Source organism: Elephantulus edwardii, unplaced genomic scaffold (assembly GCF_000299155.1).
Source record: "Elephantulus edwardii isolate Elephantulus edwardi_28Jun2011 unplaced genomic scaffold, EleEdw1.0 scaffold00026, whole genome shotgun sequence".
In the NCBI taxonomy this organism is placed as follows: Eukaryota; Metazoa; Chordata; class Mammalia; order Macroscelidea; family Macroscelididae; genus Elephantulus; species Elephantulus edwardii.
The window spans coordinates 4333190-4353441 of NW_006399776.1; the positions used below are offsets into that span (position 1 = coordinate 4333190).

A 20252-nucleotide genomic window follows, 5' to 3' on the forward strand; every position below is an offset into this window, starting at 1 on the left:
AATACAGATTTAGAAGAATAAAATCAGATGACACTTAACTGCAAAAACATAAGCAGATAACATAGTCTTCTTAAAATTTGTTATAAAACTGTGAACTTCATAACTTTGTAAAACAAGATACAAAGAAATACAAGAGGAAAATAAAGTACTTTTCCTAATTGATTGTCCTTTCTTATTTTATCTGCATCTTTGTGGCCAACTTTTTTGTAGCCAACCTTTGTAGGCAAGAAGGAATTGGTGAAAAATGCAAAATTGTAATGCCACAGTCCATGGTAGTGGAGCAAGCATGGCAAACAGCTATTCCGGGATTTTGCCCAAGGTTATACAATAGGACATTTAATAGAGGAGCTGGAATGAAACCATTCCAGTCAGGTTAACTGACTCTTCCAGTTATAGGTGACCTGTTTATTTTTATTTACTCAGCAGCTGTTCCTCTTCCTTATATGTCTTAGAAAATGTTTGAATGACTCTTAGGTTCAAGAAATAGCCATAGGCATGATTAAAGTAGAGTTCAGGTTTTGAGGGGTGTCTATTTCCCGCCCCCCCCCCTTTCTATTCTGAAGCTGTGATAAATGAGTATAAGATTGGGAACCATTCAGTATTGGTAGGGCAATTATCTAAATGTGAGAAAACCAAACGCAGTAAAACCAGCTGTACACATGCCTTTATTTAGATCACCTCTTTCCAGCATGCAGCCAAATTTAGAGTCAGACAATCCAAAGTATCCAGCATTGTTTTGCTAAGCTGCTTTAGCCTAGAGTGGGCCCAACTTGAAACAGGTAGAACCAATGTTTGTTTGCTACCTTAAACTGGGATAACATAAAGGTGATAGAGGGTCCCAGCACAACAAAGTGTTGAGTGCCACGAGCACCTAACCAACCAATTGCCATCAAGTTCATCTAACTCATGTTGACCACATGTATTGCTGAGTAGAACCATGCTTCATCTTTTCAGTGGCTGTCATGGTTTAGAAGTTGACTACCCCCCAAAAAAATATTGCCAGGCCTTTCTTCCATGGTATCCCTGGATGGATTCAGACCACCAACCTTTCTGTTAGCAGCCAAGTGCAGTGTATATCACCTAGGAATTCTGCCATTGACTAAGATTCCTGCATACAGCTAAGGAGAGGTCAAAACCTTTGGATTTAGTTCAGAGCCAGGTCAGCTCATAGAGCAAACCTCAGAGGTACTTGCCTTCTAATGACAAAGGTCCAGCAAGGTCTGCCCTTCGTACTGCATTCCTTAACTAAAGGATCAGGCTGAGCATGAAAGTGCAGATGCCTTGAAGCCAAGTGGGGAATGAAGTGGAAGAAGAATGAGAAAAAGGTGTCTGAAGGCCTTTTTAGGGGTTCAGCTACTAGGTTCTTTGAGGTAAGTGGTTCTAGAAATGTAGGGTAAAATTGAAATCCTGAGTCATCCTGCATGGCCTTGGGTGAGGTCTTCCTGGTTCAGGCATACATGGTGAGCTGCAGCCACTGGAAAAGGTCACAAGATCAGAATGAAAACTACAAGACCTCAACCCCAGGGAATCTTATGAAGAAAGGAAGGACACAGCTTTGTTATGCCAAACAGATATTTTAGGGATGTTTTCCAAAAAGCAGTGGTTTATAGCCTTCTCTCCCAATGTAGGAGTTAGGTGTTTCCCAGGGTAAAATAATTTTGGAAACTGAAGCCCTAATATTTTCCCAAGATTTCACATAGTGCATATGTCCCGTGAGCCATAATGCCTGCTCGACTCTGTTCTCTAGACTCTTTCCATCCACCCACTGTTACTGTCTGTAACGTGCAGAGCACACAGTAGGCCCATTCTGCCTCATTGACTCATATACTTTGAATTTCCAGGTACAGGGAAATGGGCTATTTTTGTTTTACCTCTAGAACATTGAGTTTGATGATACCGTCGCCATCCTTGTCAAATGCATTGAAAGCTCCTATAGGAAAGAAAGCACAAGCTGGGAGCCAGTTAGACTCACCCTGCCTCCACTACAGTCAACTTCTTACTGGTCCTACTGTCCTTCAGCACAAATAACTACCAGGAAGTCTCACCAATTTACCCTCTCTTTGTCATACCATTGTGAGCCTGAAGAGGGCCTTTGCTAAGTATCAGTCTGAGATTCCTATTGCTACAGCAAAGGGCCAGCTCCCACTTACTGAACATGCCCTCCAGTCTGACGAAGCAGCAGATGAAACTGTCAAAGTCGATGTTCATATGTTTGTCAGCATACCGCATGGTAATAATGTCATAGAGCTGGCAGTTGAGGTGGAATCCTGTAGATGAGGGTGCTGTTAGAAGGTGTTAGAAGAGGTGCTGGAGTCCTCCAACCTACAGTTCTGTTTTTCTGGCTTCCCAAGGTCCTGTCCTTACGTCATTCCACTCTGGGTTGGGGAGGAGTGGGGTAGGGGAGTCTCTCCTGTAATGTAAGCCCTGGTAAGCTCCAGTCCTCATCCCTGTCACCCACTTTCTTCCCCAGCACCTGCATCATTGACTGCATTTCGCATCTCATAGCTGTTGATGGTTCCAGAATGGTCTGTGTCATAATGTTTGAAAATTTTCTGGCAACAAAAATTTGAGGGCAGAAGTGAGGACATGAAACTCCCCAATCCCTTCTTTCCCACCTTTCACCCTTTTCCCTACCTGCCAGGCTTTAATCTTCTTCCAGAGATGATGGAACTCTTGGAGATTCAGCCTCCCAGAGCCATCTGTCTGGTGGAAGGAGGTCAGGGCTACAGAGTACATAACAAAATCCCCCCTAAATTGAGAGGTGGGGTGTCTAGGGTGCTCCACAGAGAAGGTGGTCCTATCCAGGATATCCTCACTGCCCTGTCATGTTTAACCCTCCCCTCCTACAAATCTGAAGTTGGATCTCTGCTGGCATAAGAACCATTATGCTAGCCAGAAAGTCATTGGTTTGAAGCCTTGGTGGGGGGAGAAGGGTCATCTTTTGTAAAGATTTGTAGCCATGGAAACCTAATGGTAGATCACTGAAGCATAATCCACATGACAGCAGTGAGTTTGGTTTTTCTGATTTTGGGGATCACACCTCCAAACCAAAGTTATTGTTTGCTGTATAAACCCCAAGGGCATTTATCCAAAGAACTGCCTATGGTAGGTACAAGGATTAGGAACTTGTCCTTCCCACCTCCTGCCCTCTCAAACACCCCAGTTGGACAAGCATCAAGGCATTCTGACTCCAGACCACTTTAAATCTCCTTGGGCACAGATTTTGGGCCCTTCTACCTCACGTGACACTCCTCATTGTTGGGCAGTATAAGGGGTAAGGACAGAGGGGTTGGGAAGAGGTGACAAGGATACATCCATGAGTGCAATCATGCTCCGGCAGGACTCCAACGTGAACCCTTGTGTCTTCAGGTCCTTGTCTGGGGGGTGGGGGGTGTATGGAGAAGAGTGAGGAGCTGTTTGCAGATAACCGAGCTCCCTGTCCAGCCTCTCCACTCATTCTAAGCCACTCACGTTTGTTCACAACTGTGTTAAGGACATTCTTGAGCTCATCTGCACAGATCTCCATGTCCTGAGGAGGAAAGAAGAGAGCCATGGTTCAAGAGTACAACAGCTGATGGAGCAGAGGCTTTGCAAAACAAATCTCAGCTGTCTCTCTTCATAAAAGCCCTGTCAGCGCTGTTCTGTCATGGGAAAGCTGGGCTTTCCTGAGGGCCCTGACACCACCCTCGTCAGCTGTCCAGACTGCAGGGGCCTCTCATGGCAATTAAGGCCTGTGATCGATCCAGTGGATGTGTCAAGGATTTGTGGGACTTTGTGCTGCACACGGGTATCCCTGGTTCCAACACAAGCGGAGAGTGACCTCTTCTGAACAATGTAATGAAATAATCAGTTACTTGAGCAGTTAATGAAGGTGACAGGGAGGCACTTGTGTGCTTCCAGGAGCTGGAGGTACTCACATCGCCTGCTATCTGGCTTCCAGGAGCTGGAGGTACTCACATCGCCTGCTATCTGCCTGAAAATGTTCCGGAATTGCTGCTGTTCCTCGCTCTCCTGGTCTGTATTGCTGGGATGTGGCTAGGGAAGTACAAAGGAAAACCAGTTCACAGGAATCAGGGAGTGGGGATAGACCCAGCCAGGGTACCTAAAACCCTGGAGTAGCCGCAGAAGTTGGGTACAGGACAAACACTTTTCTTCATAGTCAAACCTTGTTAGCTGAGTTAGACTTATCTAGGTCCCAGTAGACTGTGCAATCCAAACCTCTCAAGGCCCAGATATCCAAACGAAAGGAGACAAATTAGACATGTGACAGTCTCCTTCGCTGCCACCTTCACTTGGTTTCCCAGTTAGAGCCAGTTCATGCCAACGAGGCAAGCTCCAGCAGGTCAAAAGTCAAAGGACCATTGATTCCTCCAGGGTCTGTAATCAAAGCCAAGCTCCTCAAAGGACCCCTCACCTTTCTGGTGTACAGAGTTCTAGGGTAAGGATTTGACCTTGGGTTTGTCTGGAACTTTTGGCCTTTACATCACCAGCTCTATGCACTCTAGGTCAGCACCCTCACCTGAGCTTTGAGGGACCTTGTTTCTGCTACTCTCCATTCCTTTTCCACCGTAAGACAGGAATTTTTCACTGGCAAGCTGGTTGTTCCTCAGGCCCTACCTCCTCCTGTCTATATGTAACAGTGGGAAGGCTGCCCAGCCCATCATCCTGAGACCTAAGATGAGTTTGGGGTAGCAATCAACCCCTGAGAAATTCACTCAAGCTGCATTTCAAATGTAGGACAAATTGCTCCCCGAGAAAAAAAGATCTGTGGACCTACTGCAAATCTCTACCCCTGAGACCCCTCTATCTTCATGCACCCCAGAGCACAGGAGGGCCTCTGCTACATGCTAGTCATCCCCTTCATGCTGCATGCTCAAGAAATCTGTGGGGCTTTCTCATGCTTATCAGGACTTGCTTTGTCTTTGCCCTTCTCTGAGTCCTGGTCCACATTCAGCTCCTTGTTGCTGTTTGCTCTGTCCGAAACGAAGATGATGGGCTGAAGATAGGAGGAAAGTGGGGTGAGGGTAAGAAAGAAGCAAGAATTACAGGCCGAAGGGGGCACATTCAGGCAGCTTCCCTCCGGGAGCAGCTCTTAAGCCAGAAAAAGAGGAAAAGGTCAGAGTTAGGAGCAAGTTCTGTGTCAGTTGCTATGAAGCTGTGTGACTGCAGGAAAGATGTTGAGTCTCTTAGGACCCAGTTCCTTGTCTCCTAATACCCACTCCATATCTCAGAGTGGTCAAGTTATAAGGATTAAACAAGAGAGTAGCTGTGAATAGTTTGGAATGCTAAAAGCAGTAAGATCTAGTGCAGTGATTTTCAGAGTGTTTGGAAACGTTGTTTAAATTCAGTATCCCCTGAAATCATAAAAAGAAGAGGCTGCTGGATGGGGAGGACACAGTGTTTCCTCTTTAGCACCCCCGTGTGACCAGGACAACTAGAGAGAGACCTCCAGGATGCTGTTAGAACTGTTACGGGGGAAACCGTTTAGTGAAATGGTCAATGAGTGAGTGGTCAGAATATTTAAACTGTAACCCTAGCCATGTACCTCACGCATACGACATGACATCTCTGACCATCTTGGCTGGTCTATTTATGGGATAACTAAAACCTTGTCTTTGTAATTGTGTGGATCAAACAAAATGCTGAATATAAAGTTGTGCTACCAAACTGTTTACAGTGCTATGAAAACACAAGGGATAGTTTAAAAAAAGACTCATGCATGAGAGGATCCGGAAAGCAGTAGAGAGGGGGAGTGCTTGCCACACTGGGGCTGGTCAGTGCTAGACGCCTTGCAGGAAAAGCCAGAGGAAGGCTGGGCTGGAGCTGCTGAGGCTGTGATGCAGAAAGCAATCAGGCAATCAGTCCCTTAGAGCAAAAAAAAGGACCCTGACATCCATCTGAATCTCCATCTGTGTTTCTAGGTTCATCTAGACAGCTCAAATGAACAGACCGTGGAAACATCCCTCCTCAGCTGGGGACATGTGCTCTTTGGCTCCTAGCAGGCCTCATAGGCCCTAGCTCATTCTGCCTTCTAAGCAAAGGGTTTTGCTGATTTTGTGGGATCCTGGAACAAGTTGGGGATAATAGTGTGAGGGGGGATGGAATGGCCATGCAGCACCTCAGCCATGCATGTATTTCTGTGGCCAGAAGTGAGTCTGAGCAACACAGGCCTTGGAGTCTTAAGTGGCCTGAACCAGAGATGGGCCCAGAACCATATTTTAGAGCAAGACAGATATGGTTCTCAGATGCCATTCATTAATTGTGGGTCCTTAGGCAAGTTACTTCACGTCTTTCAGTCTGTATCTTCACCTGTAAAATGGGAGATGCTGTCATAACTGGGGCAAATAGAAGCTTAACCTTTTTCACAGTGCCTGGCACGTGGTAGGGGCTTGGTGAGTGTGAGCTGCAGTCTGGACCAGCACCAACACTTGATCGCCACAGTGGACCTTTCCATGCACCACCATAAACACTCGTCTGAATGCCTGTGGCTATTGGCCCATACGTTCAGTGAGGTGTCCAGAGGTCAGTCATTTCTGGATGATGCTCTGGACAGCCAAACCAAAATCCTAAAAGGGGTACTGGTATTGTGACCATTCTTTTCCTGAAGAGCATGAGGAATTTATGTGATAAATGAGGATGGATGCATAGGAGAAAGTTGGACTTGCTAAAAGCTGTAATATTGCTGACTCGTGACTGACCCTCCAGCAGGTTTTCAAAGGCAGTGAGTAAAATCACACAGGAGGAGATTGCTCATCTTTTTTCCTGTGAAACAGCTGGTGGATTCAAACCACATACTTTTGGGTTGGCAACACAACTCTTTACCATTAAGGAGAGCAGCTGTAATAGCGGGTTTCAAAATAATACAAAGGACACTGGTCCCAGATGAAAGCTTTTAAGCTAAGGCCCATGAGATGCCCTTTAGCATATGACACAGTTACTTTTCGGGTTCTCGGGGACCATGCCTGTGCAGCAGTGTGGATATAAGCAGAACACTCAGGAGAGACTATTAGAGGGTCAATCAGTGGAGGAAGAGAACCACCCAGCCTCCTGGTGAGGAAGCCACCCAGCTAGATTTCCTTCCTTCTTCCTCAGTCGAGCAGCAACTCTAAGTTTGTGTAGGTAAAGATTCTCTTTTGCCTTGGCCTTTGGAAGGGGACCCCATCTTCACATGTGAAGAGACCATCAGGCTGCTGACATGTTGCGCCCGGGCCTGGGATTTAGGCCAACTCTTCACAGCATGCTTGTTCAGAGTGAGGGGCTGGTTTCCTAAAAGGGAATTTGTAACAAACTTCACCTAGAAAAGAGCCTCTCCGGGCATCTTCCACCACCCATTCTCCAGAAGAAGGATAAGGAAAAAAGATGGGAGGAGCAGCCACGAAAAAATGGAGACAAGAAATGAACAATCTTGTCAACAGCAGGAAGTTATCATCTCAAGAATACCTGCTCTCCGTGGAAGCCCTCCTCTCAATGAACCTTAAGGAATAAAACCCACAGCTCTAAGAATCAAGCCCCGCTTGTCTTAACTAAACCCATTTGGGAGAGAGAAGGGATGCTTTTTTTGGTTTCTATTAGGACCCCAATTTCAGGCTGTTTTGGAGGAAGTGCAACCAGGTTGCTCCTTAGAGGCAAGAATGGTGAAAGTTTGTCTCTTATACTTTGGACATGTTGTCTGGAGTGGCTAGTCCTTGGAAAAAGCTTTGTGCTGGGAAATGTGGAGGCTTAGAGAAAGAAAGTCCTTTAATAAGATGGATGGACACAGTGACTGTAACAATGGAGTTAAGCATGATGGAGAGCAAAAGGAAGGCACTGGAGAGGGTAAGGTTCTCATCTCTTGGGTCCACTTCACAGCACCTAACAACTTCAGGCCCATTTCTCTAGGTGAACATCCTCTCCTTCCTCATTTGAGAGGTGGGCAGTGTAACATGAGAGTTAAGGACAGAGGGTGTGGAGTCAGACTAGCTCCAAGACCTGGCTCTGCACTTACTGGCCTCAGGCCCATTAGTTAAAACTCTTAAGTTTCTGTTTGCTCCTCTGAAAAGAGGGCTAACATTAGTACTAATCTCATAGGGTTCTTGTAAGGATTACATGAGTTAATCTAAAGCATGCAGAAGAGTGCTTGGCACGTAACCTGCACTCAGCAAGCACTCGCTAGCATTATCACACAGGTGTGCTGCAGGAGAAGGCTAGGGACGGAGGGCAAGGAGGAGGCACGTCTGGTGCACGTGCTCACACTGCATGCTTTCCACCCAGCTCACCCAGGGACACTCACTTTGGCTTTTTTCTTTTTCTGTACAAGAAAAGGAAATAGGTAAACGCTGAATAAGTGAAAATAAGTTCCCAAAAGCCCCAGGGTCTTTGACTTCCCTGTGACCTGGTCAGTTTGGTATGAAGTTTTAGGGTCCATAAATCTGGGTTACATGGAGCCAAAGAGGTAACCAGAAGTGAGGAGAAAGAACTTCTTTGTCCTCACTCAAAGCCCTGAGGCAGGCAGGGGCTACGGCTTTGTTTAATGCTCTTACTCATCAAACCTGGACAGAGGAAGCTATCTTCTAGCTAATGTATTCTTTAATTGGTTGTTTAATACACTGAAAAGTCGCTCGACCAAGTAGCAGTGAATTATGTCTGACATGGGTTGTTGTTGTTTTTTCTTGTTTCATTGAATCAGATCTGACTGGCACAGAAGGAGATTGCCCTTCCTTCTCCAGCAGAGCATCTGGTGGATTCGAACCTCATACCTCCAAGATTGCAGTGTAGTTTCTTGCCACTATGCCACCAGAGCTCCCTAGGTATTTGTTGTTTTTAGGTGCCAGGGGATTAGTTCTGGCCCATCGTAACCCTGTGTACACAGAACGACACAGGCCCAGCCTGCTCTGTCCTCACTAGCATGGCCATGTTTCAGCCCATCTTGGAGCTGCTCTGTCAGTCCGTCTCATTGAGGGTCTCCTTTTTCTCTCTGACCAAATATGATGTCTTTCCCCAGTAACTAGTCCAAAGTACACGAGATAGAGTCTCACTATCCTTGCTTTCTCCCCTTTATTAAAATCTTAATTGTGAATTGAATACATCTTTGCTTCTTAGAGTATTTTAAAATAATTTTTAGTAGACATTTAGTGCAGGGATATTTAAGATGGAAACCCCCCAGTTTGGGGACTTATTTATGAAGGTCAAGGTCATACTGGCTACACAGAGCCTCAGTACCCTGTGGCCATGATCAGTTGACGCTGAGAGCAGCGAGTTCCTCTGCAGCCTCAGATGGCCACAGTCACCACCACACCAGTTGTCCCTTCAACCCTGAAGCCAAGTGTCCTTGATCTGCCAGTGGGGACATCCAAAACCCTGCATCTCTCTGCTCCATTCATTTAATGGACATGCCAGCTCCTGTAAGCTTGTGAGTTTGCATCTCCTGATAAATACAAGGATTGCCAATGTTCAGAAAAGAATAGATTTAAAAAATGCTTTAGCTACAAAAGTCAACAATTGTGCTTGTGGTTGATGGAACTTCTGACACTGACTACACAATCCATGTGCTTTCTTTCTTCTGTGTGAGATTGTGTCTCCTTAAAGTCATATGGTTCAAATCCGTCAGCTGTTCTGCAGGAGAAAGATGGGCAATCTCTTTCTGTGTGATTTACAGTTTCTGAAAACCCACTGGTGGGTCAATTCTAAGTTGAGCCTGACTTGATGGCACACAACCACAGCAACAATCTCATGTCAACTACTTTTTCTTGACAGTCATCCTTCCTGCATCCCTTTTCTCTTTCACTTCTTGCTCAAACTGCCTCTCCCTTCTGGGACTCATGCCCTGAAGTGAGTCACTGGCTGGCCCCAGGACCTCTATTTCTATGCCATTAAAAAGCTGTGATAAGGTCAGCTCTGATGGCCTAGTGGCAAGAAGCAGCACTGCAATCCCAGAGATGTGAGGTTCAAATCCACCAGCACCAGATGCTCTGCTGAAGAAGAAGGGACAATCTCCTCCTGTACCAGTCAGATCTGATTTGATGGTTATACACATTAAAAAAAAAAGTAATTAAAAAAAAAGCTGTGATAACAGGGAGTAATCATTTTTTAGGGGGCTCTGATGGCCTAGTGGGTAAAGTGTTGTACTGCCAACCCAATGGCAGGTGTTTCAAATCCACCAGAAGCTTCTTGAGAGAAAGATGTGCAGTCTCCTCCCATGTGATTTATAGCCTCTGAAAACCTGCTGGAGGGTCAGCCGTAGGTCAACTCTGACTTGACAACAATGACTTGTACACCCCCCTTCTTCCTCTGCCGACACCCACTCTTCCACCATTGGTCTGATTCCTGCCTGGCCCAGGGAAGGAGGATCTCTGAACCATCACACGTTAGAGCAATACCACTTACCAGGGGCCGATCCACGGAGATCATATTTTCAACATCCCTGTGAGGAGCACAAACATGCGGGCGTCTCAGTGTCACCAGGAACAGCCAGGAAGTACAGAGAGGATTTCCTCAGGTCACATGGCTTCCCAGGGCCAAGGCAGAACTGACTTCAAGAGAACTTTAGGAGCTCTGTCCCTTCCCATCCCAGGAACCTACCTCTGTGGGCCACCATCCCCAGCACCAAAGCCAGGCATACAGCTTCTTGCTGGGTTTACCCTAACTGCATGGCCCAGGCACCTGCACACTCCAGGTACAGAGAGCAGAGAGGCAGGGCAAGCTGGCTTGACTTCCCTGACCGCCTTCCCTAATATTTAAATCACTCAATGCTTCATATCTTCCTTCCTTTCTTTATTATGGCTCCTTACTGCTTTTATAACATTTTGAACTTTTAAATTTCATTTTCTTGCCCTGTATACTTTTCCTAGAATGAGACACTGTGTGGGCAAGGGTTTCTTTCTGCTCAGTTCACTGCTGTATCTCCAGTGTCTAAAAGAGTGCCTAGGACATAGTAGATGCTTAAGAAATACCTTTTAAATAAATGAGGAAGGGAGAAGTAACAATGGAAGGAAGAAAGGGAAGAAGGAGGGAAGGAAAGAACAAGGAGGAACAAGGAGGGAGACGAGACTCGCGTCTTGGCCACTGGGAGAGGTACAGCCTTGTTCGTCAGCATGTCCCAGGACTCTCGGAGGAGCCTGGTCCAGCTGCCTCACAGCTCCATGCTCTGCAGTGGGTCATGGGCACCTTCAGAAAGTGGGACTCACTCAGAGAGGTTCCGCTTTTCCGAGAAGACCCGGAGGATGAATTCTCCCTCCTGGTGGGGCTCGTAGGTGGAGGGCACGATGACATACTCGCTGGGAGGCAGGCGGAAGCGCTCTGACACCTCGCGCATGTTGATGTAGGTTTTGCTCCTGGCCTTGGAGGCGTTGTACAGAAAGAAGTCCTTCTGCAGGTGTTGCTTGTTCCCATGCATCTGCGGAAGAGAAGAGGCTGTGGGGTCGAAGGGCTTGCCCTGCTCACAGTCCCCGTCCAGCCGTCCCTTCCCGACTCTCCTGTCACCCGCTTCACAGTCGCGACCCTGGAGCTCCTGTTCCCTTTTCTCTCCTGTGGTGGCTCAGAAGTGAAGGTCAAGGCTATTGTTCCCACACTCAGGGCCACTTACCAGGACTGCTGCTCGTCAGTTCCAAATCATCTCCAGACTGGGGAAGGACCCCAAGGGGTCAGGAGGAGCCTTGACTGTGCTCTGAGGGTGATGAGTCCTCCATTCCTATGAGGCATCACCCTCAGAGTGTGTCTGTAACTGAGGGTGTGACAGTGTGAGTGTGATTGTCTAAGTGGCAGAGTGTGAGCAAGTGTGTGCATGAGTGAGGCTGAACGCTGGAGCATGAGTGAGGATGAGGAAGTGTGAATTTGTGAGTGTGAATGAATGAGCATGAGTGTGAATGGGTGTGTGTGAGTGTGTGGTAGGCAGTCTGGGGGGGGGAGGGAGAAAGTTCACATCGTCAGGGTGGTAGTCAGGGGTGTCATGCAGTACCCAGAGGCGCCTGTTTGGGGTTGAGATAAGTAGTAGCAAGGCCCTCTCCTATCATAGTCCTTCCCACAAACACCACCTGGAAGCTTCCTGGCATGTCACACACAGACATGGGACCCCCAGGTAATGCTGCACACAGTTGTGGGCCACTGTCACTTCTATACCTCTTTGGGAACCTTGAGGAGAAATAGAGAAAGAAGACGTTCAAAATTTTGTGGGTTTCACATCTGAATGAGAATGAGAGGCTTGCAAGGAGAGAACGCAACAAGGCAATGGTAGACTTGATGCAGAAATTACTCCCTGGTGTGTCTACCCTCACCTCCCAATTTTCCCTCTCATTACAAGCACCTAAGAGGTTCTGGTGCAGGAGGGCTGGATACCAAGGACCCTGGGGGTCACTATGTATCAGAAAAGCCAGACAAGGCTTCCAGAAGCCTTCTTGGGTGACAAAGCTTGAACCACTGGGAAGGTGTGTCCTTCTTGGGCTAAATAGAGCAGGTGAGGGTCTGCACACCTCGTAGATGGCGAAGCCAATGGTGAAGAGGTTGGCCCCCAGCTTGCGTTCCTTCCGCCGGTTCTTCTGCATCAGGGCCACCAGGAAGCTGCAGACCACCTGGGAGTCGTCGGGGTCATCGTCCTCCTCCAGGAGCTTCAGACGGTACTGTGGGTTGGTCCAGAAAGTGTCTGTGAAGCCCAGAAAGGAAACAGACTCAGACCTGCCTCTCAGAGAAAGGGCAGGGAGGGAAGTGAGATATATCGGTATGTCTAGGAAGCATCTGCCTTATTCTTTGGGGTAGGAACAGCCTTTACCTTTATTTAGATGGAGCTACACCTGGATGTGTGGCTTCCTGACGGTTAGGATAATAGTAATAAAAACAGGAATACAAATAAAAATAAAGACAACAGAGATAGTAACATATTTTCTTTCTAAATGTGATGGTGAAAGGAGGGAATACTACTATTAGTTCTCTTGCTTAATAATGTAGCACATTACAAGATGCTGGGCACTGTGCTAAATACTCTTATGCATTATCTCATGAAATCACTCAGATCATCCATTCCTAGGAGACAGGTATTATTGTTGTCCTCGTTTTACAGATGGTGCAACTGCGACGCAGAGTGGCTAAAGGCCTTGTTGAAGTCTCACAGTTAATGAATCAAAGCGCTTGAATGAAAACCTAGGCTCTTCTGACCATAGAGCCTAAGCTCTTAACCCCAACACTTGGAATGTCCTGGGTGTGATACAATTTGTTACTAGAATTTGAAATGTACATTCACAGAACTGCTGGCTTTTTAAAAAGATCAGAAGTGATGGTAATTATAGTGATGAAAGCAGAGATGTTATAGTGATGGTGCTGGAGTACACACAATAAGTACTCATGAATAGGAAAGGCCCTATAAAACTCTGCAGTAGGGCTGGCAAGACATATGTATACAGGATGGGTATGGGTTCTGCTCCTGGGAGATTAAAAGGTAGAAGGGTTGACATGTTAGTGGCTATTGTTCCACAAGATAGAGGTTTCAGCTGATCCTTCCTGAACTTCTTCACTCTCTCCCTTGATACTCTTTCTCCCTCACATTATCTATCTCTTTACAAGGCTCTGGAGAGAATCTTCTATAGACACCATTTCTGTTTACTTCGTTTAAATTTCATTTTATTGTGGTAAAATATATCTAAAAGTCCCATATTAACCATTTTAAGTAATTCAGATAAGTAACAGAAAGAAAATGAAATAGAGTATCTCAGGCGAGAATTCCTTGTCGGGGCGGGGGGCCTCTCTAAAGGGGATGAGGCATCGGAACTGAGATCTGAGAGATGAGAAGCCACAGGGGAGCACCTGTGACTTCCTTCCTTCCTTCCACAATTATTTGTTGAGTTCCTGTTATTTAACCAAGTGCCATTCTATTCTGTGCATCCAATTGTTCATTACTCATCTGCTTGTGTCTGGATATTCTATGGTACCTCAAACTTTCTGTGTTCTAGACTCTCCTTACCAACCCACAAACGACCTCACCAAAGACAAAACACTCAACACTGCTGTGCGTTTTTCTTATGTCGTATATTGTGACGTTGCTCGTCAAGCTGGAGTCATTCTGCATTTTTGTTTCCTCTTCATTCCTTGCATTGCCCCATACTTTCTCCCTAAATCTGTCTCTCCCCTCCAGGTCTGCTTTTACTGACTCTGGGCTTTTGTCATCTCTGGCTTGAACTATTGTAGTAACCATTAACTTTTAGTCCTGCAGTTCCATTCCCAACCTCTTCGAGTGTTATTCCAAGGCAGCTTCCTGCTGCAAATTCCTCAGAGTACTGGCTTCCTTCTCAGTCACAGGGGGTGGGGTGAGGGGTGTGCTTAATAAAACAAAGTAAGTGAGTCCATGTTCAGAGCTTAGTAAAGCCTGACGGAGTGGCGCTTAGTATTTTACTTGGAACTTGTTCTGCTGGGACCCATGCCTCCCGCAAGCATGTTTTCCCACCTGGGAAGTTGCGGCAACCTCCAGCAGAGCAACCCCTGACCCAGCGGCCCTCATTCACAGACACGGTCCAGGTCTGGAGTTTGTCAGATTCCAAGGCATCAGCTGTCAGGTTACAGATCTCCAGCTTTGTGAAATGGTAGATGAAATCGTCATATGACATCCTGAGAGGTTGGGAGAAGAGAAGAACTGACGTGGAAGCAAAGGGAGAAGCCGGAAAAGGCTAAGCTTCAGGGAAGCACAACCCAAGAAAATAGTTAAGAGGACCTTAATAACAGTCCCAGGGAGGATTGATATTGTCGTTAAGTGCCATTGAATTGACTACAACTCACAGCAACCCAATGAAGAAAAGCTTTGAATCTTGCCCTGTCCTGAGCCAACCTCACCATCTCCAATACACCTGGCCCTGTTCAGGGAGGATTGGGTCTTTCACATTTAGGATAAACCCAGTTATTTCTGATATATTCACTTCCAATTGTCATCTCTTCCTATAAGGACTTAAATTCAACTCTGGGAGATGCTGGGCAATTTAGTTCTAGAAAGTTGGAAAATTCACTTGTCCAGAAAGTTACTACATGCCTCACTCCTGTGCAGGCCACAGAGCTGGGCACACAGACAGTTTGGGGCAGGGCCAATTAAGCGAGCAATTTTAAGGAGGATCACAAATAGGCTAACTTGTGTCCTATATACGTTTAAGGATCCCTTTGAAAGTTCAAAGGAATTATGATGGCATACTGCATCATGTATCAAGTTGCTAACTAAAAGGAAGGCAGTTCAAATCCACCAGCTTCTCTGTGGAGGCAAGATGGGCAAAGAGAAAGATGAGAAGTTTTTTTCTTGTAAAGATTTACAACCTTGGAAACCAAATGGAGGGTGTCAGGAGTTAGAACTACTCCGTGGCAGCAAATTATTTATTTACAAGTTCAAGGACACCTGGTGGAACAGTGATTAAACATTCAGCCTTTAATTGAAAGCCTAGCAATTTGAATCTACCATCTGCTCCACGGGGAGCTCTGGTGGCCTAGAAGGTAAAGGGTTGTGCTGCTAATTCAAAGACAGGTGATTCAAATCCACTAGCTGCTCTTTGGGAAGAAGATGGGCAATCTCCTCCAATATGATTTACAGCCCCTGAAAATCCACTGGAAGGTCGGCTACAAGTTGGTTCTGACTCAAAGGCACATAAGAGCAACAACCGCTCTATGAGAGAAAGCGGTGACAATCTGCACCTGTAATATTTACGGCCTTGTCAACTCTATGGGAGCAGTTTTAAAGGGTCACTATGGATCCAAATTGACTTGACAGAAATAGTTTTGATTAGAAAGTTCCCTTTAAGACCTGAAGGATGAATAGCAATAATGTGAGTGAGAGTAGGGCTGTCAATGGTTGAATATGTAAGTACAGCTTTCTAGGTTCAGAAAAATAGCCTTTACAAGAGTAGGAATCAGGGGAGGCCGGAGCACAGTGTGCTGTAGGAGAGGCACAGATGAAGAGAGGCCACGACATGTTAACTTGGTTCTGGGGCTCTATCGTCGTGTGATCTGGTAGGTTTTCTGAAAAACCTCCTCTTGATGAGACTCAACTGGGAAGAGAAGACTCAAAACTCTCTCTGCCAAAAAAAAATAAAAAAAAATAAAAAAAAAACAACACAAAAAAACTCTCTCTGCCGTAGAGTCAGCTGCAACTCATCACAGCCCTCCACCAGTTTTTGAGGCTGCAAATCACAATGAGAAGAGGTTGTGCATCTCTCTCCCGAGGAGATGTTGGTGCAAACCACTGGAGAGGCACAGCCTTTGGATTAGCCGTGCGGTCTGCTACAGACTATACCATGAGAGGTAGGTCCCTTGAGAGGAGGAGGAAAGAGCTCAAATTTGCCCAGACCTGGAGTTTAACAGGCCGTGCCTTGGGGCCGAGGGTTGAGATTTCAGCTTCTATCCCTGGCCTGCCATGGTCCTCCCGGGATCTGGACTCACCAGAACTCTCCATCCTCAGTGACCTGGTGCTGCAGGCGGGCCTTCTCATCCTTGTCCACAAAGATCCAGTCCTTCCACCTGTAAGAAAGCAGATGAATTATTGGTGAAAGGTAAAGAGAAGACTTGCTATGGGTTAGGGCAGCAGATGTTAGAGAAATACGATGAAGTTGATGGACTGTGTCTCCTGTGTTCATTTCCAAGTCCCCAGACAGTAGGGAAGGGCCCATTACACAGCACTGATTTAGGGATGAGTGAAGGCATGCATGAGAACATGTGCAAGAGGCAGCAGGTCCACAGCATCTATCACAGCTTCTCAAGGGAGGCTGCGTGCGCCCTGCATGTTCCCATGTCTTGACCTGTGTGTGTTATTTAGTAGGAGCTCGACAAATGCTTGCTGAGCAGATGAATGGCTGAATGAACCAGGAATTACAGGGCACTGGGTTAAGAGGTTTGTAGCAGTAAACCCAGGACGGAAGGCATACACATACACAGCTGTGTGCTACTGTGCCCCAGCCTGGCCATGGCCCTGTGCTATCCTCCTCCTGTTCATAAATGAGGAGCTCAAAGTCCTGCTTCCTTTCAATAAAGGCAAACAGGAACCAGATACAGGAATGAAAGGGTAAGAAATAAGCCTTTACAAAATATCTGGAACCTTTGTAAAAGCTTCTTTCAGCATCATGTTGTTGGTGTGTGCTCTGAAGTCAGCACCTTTTCAGAGCTGACCCTCCAGTGGGTTTTCAGAGGCGGTAGATCGCAGAGGAGAAGATTGCTCATCCTTCTCCCATGGAGCAGCTGGTGGATTCAGATAGTGTGCCTTTGGGATTCAGTGCATTTTCCTACCACTAAGCACCAGAGCTGCAACACACAACATGCAAACCTCCACTGATGGACAGGCGGTGGTTGGGCATGAGGTACATTGGCTGGGAATCAAACCTACGTCTCCAGCATGGGAGGAAAGTTGCTGCTAAACCTCCGCTGTCCCCCACCAACAAGAAGCAGCAAAACTCTTTAAATGCGCCAAGAGGAAAACCCAGCACTGGCTAAATACTCTCCACATGGGACCACATTTCCTCCTGAGAGCCACCCATGATGTGGCTGCTAATAATCTCATTTTACAGATAAACAACAGAGAGTCCAAGAAGGGAAGTTACTTGTCTAGTGCAGTCCCTTGTATTAAGACTTACCTCCCTCTTGCCTGGGTCTATCTCTTGGTTTTTAGAATCTTTCTTTCTTAGTCATTGACCACCAGCGAGCCCCATTGGGTTCCTCATTCCCCTGTCTCTACTCTTGGGCTTTATCTGGAGTCTACTCTTCCACACACTCTTCTCTTGATCTTTCATGTTGAAGGTGATCTTTCATTTTGCAGTCTAACCATTTGGCAGTACTTCATGGACTGGCACCCAGTCCAGGTTTGCCCCAGACCCTATAGTCTCCCACCATGGGGTCCCTGTACCTACCCATCACTCCAGGAGCCATTCCACTCCACCTGGCCCCAGGGGTTCCGCAGTCGTACCAGCTTCACCTTCTCATCTTTGAACAAAGTCTTGGGTAAAGAGAAAAAGCTCTCAAGCTCTGGAGCCACTGTCTGGAAAGGGCTGGGACAGGGATGAGGAGAGAATCCCTTACAGGAGCACTGTCTTCCTTGGCTTTGATCAGAGAGATTAGCAGAACCTTCCATGGAATAGGGGAGGTGTAGGACAGAACCTTAGGACTGAGTCTGTAGGAGGCATGGAGTTGGCCATCACCTCTCCATCTTCTAAGAAGTTATTTTTCGGAGAACATCTGAGGCATTATGAGCTCTGTGGGGTGAGGATTTTGATATACACGGAAGGATCCTACTAGCATGTGTGGTTTGTGTGATTAGGAAAAACTACCGCACTGGTGGAGGTGGACCAAGAGAGAAAGGTACCACTTCCTCTCATCTCTCGCAATGAGCTGATGCCACAGACTTTTGCCCATCTCTGTACAGAGCACAACCTGAGAGCAGCCAGAGTGATTAGTTTCCTCTCTCCTATGTGCCTCACTAAAACCCAGAAATTCCAGAGGAAGTAAACATTGTGACTCAAGAGAGAGCAAGAAATATAAGGGTCCGTGCAGTGAACTTTATAAAAACAAAGCGATATTACTATTTTTCCTTGAAAATATTGAGGAAATAGCCAGCATTAACTCAAAGAACAAAGACAAACTGAGCAGTATCTTATGCCAAGATGTACCACAGTTCAGATGTTGAGTCAATGATTGCATGGAGGCCGTGGAAATCTGTAGCTAGGAAGCTGAATATACCACCATCTGAGATAGTGAACAGTATTTTAAAATATTCTGATGCTTGGAGGAGTGTGAAGTAAACTGCTAGCAGAATAGTAATAAATGTGTTGCTGTTGTGTACCGTCAAGTTGGAACTGACCCATAGTTGACCCTCCAGTGGATTTTCAGAGGCTGTAAATCATATGGAAGGAGATTGCCCATCTTTCTCCTATGGAACACCTGGTGAATTTGAATCACATGCATTTGGGTTGGCAGCTTAACTCCTTATCACTAAGCCACCAGAGTTCCCTAGAGTGATAAACAGAGCTGGAATTATGTGGCTTTAGTCACTTGCTATTTGACTGTGGTAGGCTTATGTAATGGCTATGCTAAGAGAATGGCTTTCTTTAGGAGCAAGATTTCTAGTGGGGTTAATTCCCATTGGTGGTCAACATCCTCTGAAATTAGGATTCCAATTTCTCAGGAATTGTGGTGAGACTGTAAGGATAAAAAGTTCAGAGAATTTAGTGAAAAATAATACTTCTGAGATAGTAAGTAAGGTTATGCCACATTATAGGCCTTTTGAGACGATTGATACATGGTGGCCTGGAAATGTGGTCTCTAGAATAATATCTCATCATCACTGGTATATAGTTAAAGAGTTAATAGGAAGTCCTAGGGCTGCTCCTTGGAGGCAAGGACTCTGAAGCTCTGTCTGATATACTTTGAGCATGTTGCAAGGAAGGACCTTGCAGAGGGACAGCACAAGAGGGGAGGACTCTGGATGAGATGGATTGATTCAGTGACTGGGGTAATGGAGATAGGTGTTCAGAGACAATAAGCTTGGCTCAAGATAGAGCAGGGTTCAGAGCTGTTGTACATAGGGTCTCTATGAGTCGCAGGTGACTAGATGGCACATAACAACAACAATAGGGATAGGAGTAGGGTAGAGTTAAAATGAAATCATATGGTTAGACCAGAAGTTATTAGTCTAGTGGAAAGGGCCCGATTAGTGTTCATCAGCTTGAGTTTTACTATATGATATGCATGGGCTTAGTAAGTTATTAGTTGTTTTCACATAGTTATAAGCTAACCAAGAGCATAAATATGCATGCCTAGATAAGGGCTATGGCAAATTCTAAAACAGTAAGAAATATTAAGATGAAGAATATAATTGTGGCTGTGGTAAGATGAATTGATAAAAAGGCCAAAGTAGTACCTTTAGGTAAATGAATTTCAAGGTGAGCTACAGTGTTATTGGCTGTTTATTATGTGGCAAGTGCTACTGGTTGAATGAAAAGGCTGATTGTTTGAATATTGATTAGTACTGGAACTGGTGGTACAGGGGTACCTTGTGGGAGGAAATGTGTAGTGATGTTTTTGTTTCACTTTGGAATCCTGTAATTACTGTGTGAGAGCCAGGCCTGGGTACGTTGAGGGTTGAGTAGTAAAAGTAAATGACTGAGGTAGTGGTGGTGGTATGTGCCATTAAGTTGGAGCTGACCCATAGCTGACCCTTCCATGAGTTTTCAGAGGCAGTAAATCACACGGGGGGGGGGGGAGACTGCCTGTCTTTTCTCCCACAGAGCAGCTGATGGACTCTAGTCTTTAGACTCCAGCCTCTGGACAGCAGTGGG

The 20252-nt window shown here is 46.1% G+C and overlaps 1 protein-coding gene across 1 annotated transcript in view; it reads right to left on the reverse strand.

Moving 5' to 3' along the window:
* Positions 1–1447: 1447 nt before the first annotated feature.
* The window catches only part of CAPN3 (calpain 3, (p94)), a 57001-nt gene continuing 38196 nt past the window's right edge, over positions 1448–20252 (reverse strand). The window contains 17 exon segments of the mRNA XM_006882978.1: positions 1448–1474; positions 1872–1930; positions 2151–2267; positions 2474–2552; positions 2635–2703; positions 3313–3377; positions 3472–3529; positions 3958–4035; positions 4874–4996; positions 8270–8287; positions 10363–10399; positions 11163–11371; positions 12094–12105; positions 12444–12613; positions 14405–14565; positions 16372–16449; positions 17829–17914. Coding sequence (XP_006883040.1) covers positions 1448–1474; positions 1872–1930; positions 2151–2267; positions 2474–2552; positions 2635–2703; positions 3313–3377; positions 3472–3529; positions 3958–4035; positions 4874–4996; positions 8270–8287; positions 10363–10399; positions 11163–11371; positions 12094–12105; positions 12444–12613; positions 14405–14565; positions 16372–16449; positions 17829–17914 — 1446 coding nt within the window.